The following is a 6,731-nucleotide window of genomic DNA, read 5'->3' on the forward strand; positions in this document are numbered from 1 at the left end:
TATTATTCTGTTTTAGATAACTCATCTCTTGCTACTTTTACTCACCATGTATTTCATAATATCAGTTCTACGAATTTTAAAGATTTCATAAATGCATTCCTTTTGAGATTTTTCTAAGTTTGGTAATTTTTCATACAGATTATTTTGCACCTCGTTTTCATGTTCAAGCATTGCTACTGAACATAAGATTGAGTTTAATGATTTTCTCGCTGTTTCTAAATCTTCCTTTGTTAAATCTTGTGATATTTCAGCGGGTATAGATAATCCCATCATGTAATTTATGGAGGAATGCACAAACTGCAAAGGAAAATGTAATATTTAAATGTAATGAAAGATGAAAACAATTTATAATTGAAAGTAAGAAATTTTTTTGTACCTCTTCTAATTCCACATGGCCCAAATGCTGCAAGTTTTCTGTCATTTTGCACAAATACTTAATAAAGTGATATATAATTACTTATTATTTTCACTATATCGTAATAATATTCGATTACATACTTATGCACAGTATGAATATATTATATTCTAATATTGTCTTGGTTCTTGTATATTGGCATTACAAACAATTTATAAATTCTCATAAAATGAAATAATTGACATATTAAAAGTAGGTTATGTTATGAAGAAAATGTCAGAGATTCTCAAACTGAATGGAAAGGCAAGGACATTTTATATTTGTTGAATAAAATAATTGAACTAGTTGCATTAATCTTCGGATACGTAACCAGCTCAATGAATAAGAATTTAGATTTAGATATTTAGATACAGTTTCCAACTGTTATTCGAAAATAATTTTTTCTATAGCTAAAAAATAATCAATACAATTGATTAAGGCAAGATAAGTACTCTTTCATTGTACCCTTTTTTTGCCATACTTAATTATAATCATAGCTTCAATAATCTGTTCAATAATCAATAAGATAGTTTGCTGTTTGAACATTATTCTTTTTTACATACAACCTAGAGTTTGGGTCAATCTGTGACCATTTTTCAGTTATTTGTGCCCACTAAGCCAGTAATATTGTTGCAAAGTTGGTGGGTCTCTCAAATTTCTGACAGTATATTGAGAAAACAGATTATTCAAAGTATCCGAGACATGGCCAGAGTCTGTATTCTACTTCTACACTCCTTTAAGATGGTTGATGATTAAGTAGTAAAAAATTATGTAAATAAATAGCCCTTTATTTTCATATTTTACATTTATATATTGCTAATGCCTGACTTTTCAACTTGCTCCAATAATGTCTGTAAATTGTTTTCAAATAATTCACATCTAATAGGCATATCCAAAGAATAGAATGGATTTTTTAATGCATAATCGGCATATAATTCATAAATTCTTTTTAATAAAATTTCCATTCCTGTTTGTAAAGGTTCTGCTACAACCATAAATTTCACTCCTGCAATATTATTAAAATATTTTCATATTTTACATTTATTTATTGCAAAGTAATAATATAACTTATAAATTTAATATTTTACCTGTAAGAGTTTGGAAACAATATAGTTTAAATGTATCGGCTTCAAGAACTTCTATACCCGAACTTTTGGGTTCTGGACTTAATTGACTGGCAATGGCAAATAGAGGATAAAACATACTAGCAAGAAATATTTTCTCATTTGTGGTCATTTTAGGTCTACTAAATCTCAAATTCAATGGATAGCTTTCACGTTTTTCTATTATTTCCATTACATCTCGCCCGTCTTCCAATGAAGTACCCAGAACAGGACTACCATTGAGAGACACTAAGACGTGGCCGACTGAAAGATAATAAATTGGTAAATATCAGTTACTGTTTTAGTAAACTTTAGTTCCACCTAATAAAAGCTAGGATTATATATAGTCAAAAGGCATAGATTTTTAAAGAAATTCATGTTATGCCAGATTATTACACTCCTAACAATAAATAAACAAATGTAAATTACCCACCATGTATTCCATCTCTTTGACCAAATGCTACAATGATTTTTTTGTTTTCTATTTGCAGTTTAATATCTAAAGGATAACTAAATGTTTTCTCATTTTCAATTTTAGGAATATTATGGTCATGGTTAAATATCAGTCCTCCCGATTTACTAACAATATATACACCATAAATAACCATTTCAATATTTCTTTAATGACACCACATAATAATTTTAACTCTATTTATATTATATTTTAATAAATACTGATATTTTAAATTATTTAACTATTACTATTTGTATGTAATAACGCGAACTGTTTTGACATAAATGACAGAACGATTTCTTAAAAAGTTCAGTGGTTTCCAACATTTTCGTAGGACAACTCCCACATTTAAAAAATAAAAATTGCGCTGCGCTTCTTTAATTTTTTTTTAACAATCGAATTTTATAAATACTCAACTGAAATTACAATTTATTTAACGATATATAAAATAATATACTATATAATATAATAGTATCGCATCTTCCAAACGCACATCCCACAGGTTGGAAATCGCTGAGATAGTTCATTTATTACCATGCGATGGCACAAACAGTGACAGTTTGATTTTTTTTTTATTGTTCAAAATCTATTGTTATTAAATTTTATTACAACCAAAATTATTTATTAATCATGGTATTTGTAAGATCAAATTTTCTTTTATCTCTTTAAATTGCCATTATACGTGTTATAACCTAATATTTTTCATTTCAGAACATATCATTGGCAATGTTTAGGGGTTTTGTGGACAGTGTCCGAGGAATGGTCGTTCTTTTCTATATGGACAAAGAAATGAATGAAAGAGCTAATTTAAAATTAACGACTAATCGATCTCCTGCAAATATGCCCCATAACAAATCTAGTCACAAAAGTTCAAATCAACAAGAGTATGTGATAAAAACAAAGCTTAGCCATGATTACATTTGCTATCAACAAATAATATAAGCAAATGTTACCACATCTAAGCTAAAATATGTGTTACATTTCATGTTTAAATGGGGCCACTTAATTTTTCAGAGAATCCAAAGTGATGACAAGAATTTTACAGTGTTGTGCTTTGAATGGTGGTGTTTTCTGGATGAGCATTTTTATATTTGAATATGCTTTGCTTCCTGGGCTAAAATTATTTTTGAGTTTTATTTTTGGACATAATAAAGGCACAGCACATGATATATGGTACTGGATGGAACCATTTCTATCCTTGACCTTTCGAATGTTTTGGGTGGTGCCTCTATTTTTCTTGAGCAAAATTGTGAACAGCTTATGGTTTCAAGATATTGCTGATTCAGCATTTCGTTACAGTAGAGGGAGACCACAATTTATTTCAAGTATTAGTAAGCTTATTGCAGACACCCTTTTCAGTTTACTAGTGCAAGTTTTATTCTTATTACAGGTATAAATATTTATACCTATAAATATCATTGTTTTGAATGAAATTCACTAAATTGTATTTGTTACAGGCAATGTTGATGCAATGGTTTCCTATAACACCAATCGGTGATTTTCTTTGTCTTGTTCATATGTGCCTTTTGTACTCATTATATGTGTTTGAATACAAATGGTTTAACATGGGTTGGGAATTACACAGTCGACTTACTTTTATTGAAACCAACTGGCCATATTTTATAGGATTCGGTTTGCCTCTAGCTGTTTTAACTCAACTGCCTGGATCTTATTTAATTAGGTAATATAAAACTGTATAGCAAATTTCTGCAATTTCTATGCATTTTTTATTTTTCAGTGGCTGTGTCTTTTCTATACTGTTTCCTTTATTTATCTTGAGTGGGAATGAAGCTAGTCCTGTTACTGATGCTTGGTAAATTATTAACATATTCATATATATATATTCATTGATTCAAATAGTAAATATTTACCTATTACAGTGATATTTCCATACCGCTTTTCAAACCTGTGATTGCAATATCAAACACTTTATTTAACCAAACTATAAAACCGGGGCAAGCAAAAGTACTGTACACTCCAACAAGGCATAAAGATAATCCATCAAAACCAATAAAACAATATTCAAGTTCCAGATTAATTGACACACCTAGATATCGATGAGATAAAAATCATTGCATGGTTATTTTGATTTGTGGTTTTTTTGATAGCTGGGTTAGGAAATTTTAATTTGTTTTAAAGTATATATATATAGATCAAAATAAGTATGATCATTATTTTTGGCAGCAGTCTAGTACTACATTATTGGCTAAAATGAAATAAAAATTATTAAATTAAGTAATTTACATGAAATAAGACTGCAAATGTGATTCAATTCTATATAAGGTGTATATAAATTATTTGATATGAGCAAATATTATATCGACATGACAAAATGACTGGTAATATGTACATAAGATTATTATTAAAAGGTTTTTTCTATTAAATAAAGTTGTTTAATTGTAATTATTTTATAATAAAGCTTTTTCACCTCTGAGTGTATTTAAAGATTCACAGATTGATCTAATAATTCATCTGGAGGCTCTTCTTTAATTTCTGGTACAGTATGATAATTAGATCTAAAAATTGCTGATTGAAGGGCTTCAAAACTAAGTGTTGGATCATTGTCTTCAATAATAGTATCCAAAGGTGTTTGAGTTAACTATAGATAATATTCATGTCATTAAAATGTTTTGCGAATAAATAATTATGTAAATAAATTATCTCACTTATTTAATAATAAATGAACTATCTATTAAAACTTACTTCAAATTTGCTCCATTTGTAATTTTGGCATTTTCGAACTCGTATCATGCTTTGTATTAAGTTTAATACTGTAGGATTCGATAATCCAAAAAAGGCAGCTCCATTAGCTTGCTGGTAATCTGAACTTCGTATAGCAGCTGCTTTGAAAATTTGCTGCAACAGCATTCCATGACAGAAGTTTAATGTGCTTCCAACAATTGCAGAATCTGGATCCGAATCAGCAGATATTTCAAATCTAAAACATAATTATCAAATCTTAAGTTTGTTGATACATTCATGAATTGTATCTCTATTTCTTTATACCTAGGTGAATTTCCACCATCACTAATTTTACAAGTATAAGTAACTTTTTTCTCAGGGTCTCGAAGACTACCATAAATTCTTGTAGAAACAAATCCTACTGGATATATACAGTCAACATCATGATAAGCCGGTCTATCACAAACTACTTCTCCTGAAAATTGAAATAGGTGATAGAAATCAAATAAAGTAATAAATTTAGAATTTTGGTTTACCTAGTGAATGTATGGTAAGATTGCCTAGTTCTAAAGGAAATATTGGCCTCCCAAATGCATCAACTGGAACTTTTTGTGCAATTTTCTTTTCTACAGCTTTGATTGATTTCTGTCTAGATTTAGCTACATCATATAACATAAATTATAATATTTACAGAGATAGAATATTTGATATCAAAATGACACAAAAAGTTTATATGTGACTCACTATCAGCATAAGATCTTCTCTTAATTTTCCGGTTTATGTTCGAATCATTTGGAGATGGAGAATGATGTTCACGTTCTTGTTGATTCAATATTTCTGCTTCAGGTGGATACATCAATAATCTTTTCAATAAATATCTTCTTTCTTCCTTAACAATTAGAATCCTGTCCTGCATTAGTGCAACTTGATCACATAGAGCAGCATTTTCCTAAAGAATAAACAATGTATAAAATTTATTTTATCAAAAATCAAATTATATATACTCACAAAGACTATGTCTTTTATAAAACGCTTTAGTCGGTTATATTTTTTCTTGTACTTAATATTTTTCTCCATTATTTTTTTCTTATAAAATGGCATTATAAACAATGCTTAACCATAAATAATTAAAAAACACGAATTTATGTTTTAAAGCTTGGTATGAACTTCTAGGTGACAGTGGTGACAGTAATCTATTGACAGCAATTGTCCGCCATTATCCGCCATGTTCTTAAACTGTCAATGAAACAGGACCGTATTTTCCATAACTTTCAATCTTTTAAACAAATATATGAAATTAATAGTAAAATAACTCACTTCGGTCTTGCCAAAAATAAATATTAAATAAATGTATGTCATTAATAAATAACAGTATGTCACATGCATGATTGTAATTAAATGTTCATAATTGATTAAAAATAATATTTGTTTAAAGGTAATAATCATGAATTAATTATTGTTTGCCAAAATCAACACTTAAAAATTAATAAAACATTTTTAATAATTAGTAATACAGTGTTTAATACAGTAATTTAATTAAAATAATTATTTGTGTATGGCTATTAATCGTTGTTTGCTAAAAGCAACCTGAAGTATTCAATAATATGCATATAAATGTTATAACAAAAGAATCATTAAATTATTTATACTTTTATTTATATATAATTACAAAATATCATACACTCATACACATATATATAAATCTCACTCTCAGTGAAAATAATTAGCATAATCTAATTAAATAGGATTATCTAATCTTAAAACGTAAATGTTAAGTTGTATTTGAGGTACAAGAGATCAATCTTCTTATTAATTGTAAGATGTCTATTAATCACATGTTATTCTGATATACATTCTTCAAAATTGCACTCAACTTGTAAATTAGCAATTTGAATACATTTTTCATTGCTTTGATAAAAATCTCAACCACTCAACAAAGGATTATAAGTATTCGAGTATTAATATAAGTTAAATTAAACTTTAGAAATAATAAGTTCTAATTAAAATTGTAAGTACAACTTGCCAGAACATAATGACATTTTTGATCTTAATAATACTAATATATTAATTTTATTACTATCAGTTTAAATTTAAATGT

At 27.8% G+C, this 6,731-nt stretch overlaps 4 protein-coding genes across 5 annotated transcripts; 1 reads left to right on the forward strand and 3 right to left on the reverse strand.

Annotated features, from left to right (window-relative positions):
* Positions 1–21: 21 nt before the first annotated feature.
* On the reverse strand, positions 22–563 carry LOC113365945. Its single transcript, XM_026607490.1, has 2 exons — positions 377–563; positions 22–297 (listed from the first exon to the last, which is right to left on the reverse strand). Exons 1-2 carry the CDS (start codon positions 419–421, stop codon positions 22–24), a joined length of 321 nt encoding a protein of 106 aa, XP_026463275.1. The 5' UTR covers positions 422–563.
* A 619-nt stretch (positions 564–1,182) lies between these two features.
* Positions 1,183–2,189, reverse strand: LOC113365837 (trafficking protein particle complex subunit 4). Its single transcript, XM_026607382.1, has 3 exons — positions 1,931–2,189; positions 1,483–1,761; positions 1,183–1,400 (listed from the first exon to the last, which is right to left on the reverse strand). The coding sequence occupies exons 1-3, from the start codon at positions 2,103–2,105 to the stop codon at positions 1,201–1,203; spliced, it is 654 nt and encodes a 217-aa protein (XP_026463167.1). The 5' UTR covers positions 2,106–2,189; the 3' UTR covers positions 1,183–1,200.
* Positions 2,190–2,454: 265 nt separating this feature from the next.
* LOC113365834 (etoposide-induced protein 2.4 homolog) lies at positions 2,455–4,140 on the forward strand. Of its 2 annotated transcripts, none has more exons than XM_026607379.1 (6): positions 2,455–2,590; positions 2,663–2,835; positions 2,966–3,341; positions 3,409–3,632; positions 3,690–3,764; positions 3,832–4,140. In XM_026607379.1, the coding sequence occupies exons 1-6, from the start codon at positions 2,582–2,584 to the stop codon at positions 4,010–4,012; spliced, it is 1,038 nt and encodes a 345-aa protein (XP_026463164.1). In that variant the 5' UTR covers positions 2,455–2,581; the 3' UTR covers positions 4,013–4,140. The 2 variants fall into 2 exon arrangements, with proteins under 2 accessions (XP_026463164.1, XP_026463165.1); XM_026607380.1 differs by having other exon boundaries at positions 2,455–2,584.
* LOC113365836 (transforming growth factor beta regulator 1) lies at positions 3,866–5,813 on the reverse strand. The gene is made up of 7 exons (XM_026607381.1): positions 5,642–5,813; positions 5,378–5,582; positions 5,170–5,292; positions 4,958–5,108; positions 4,655–4,889; positions 4,380–4,550; positions 3,866–3,998 (listed from the first exon to the last, which is right to left on the reverse strand). The coding sequence occupies exons 1-6, from the start codon at positions 5,732–5,734 to the stop codon at positions 4,392–4,394; spliced, it is 966 nt and encodes a 321-aa protein (XP_026463166.1). The 5' UTR covers positions 5,735–5,813; the 3' UTR covers positions 3,866–3,998; positions 4,380–4,391.
* Positions 5,814–6,731: the final 918 nt, after the last annotated feature.

The sequence above is a fragment of the Ctenocephalides felis genome, unplaced genomic scaffold (genome assembly GCF_003426905.1).
Source record: "Ctenocephalides felis isolate EL2017-DRISC unplaced genomic scaffold, ASM342690v1 CF-g0.4_SCAFFOLD_01170, whole genome shotgun sequence".
NCBI lineage: Eukaryota > Metazoa > Arthropoda > Insecta > Siphonaptera > Pulicidae > Ctenocephalides > Ctenocephalides felis.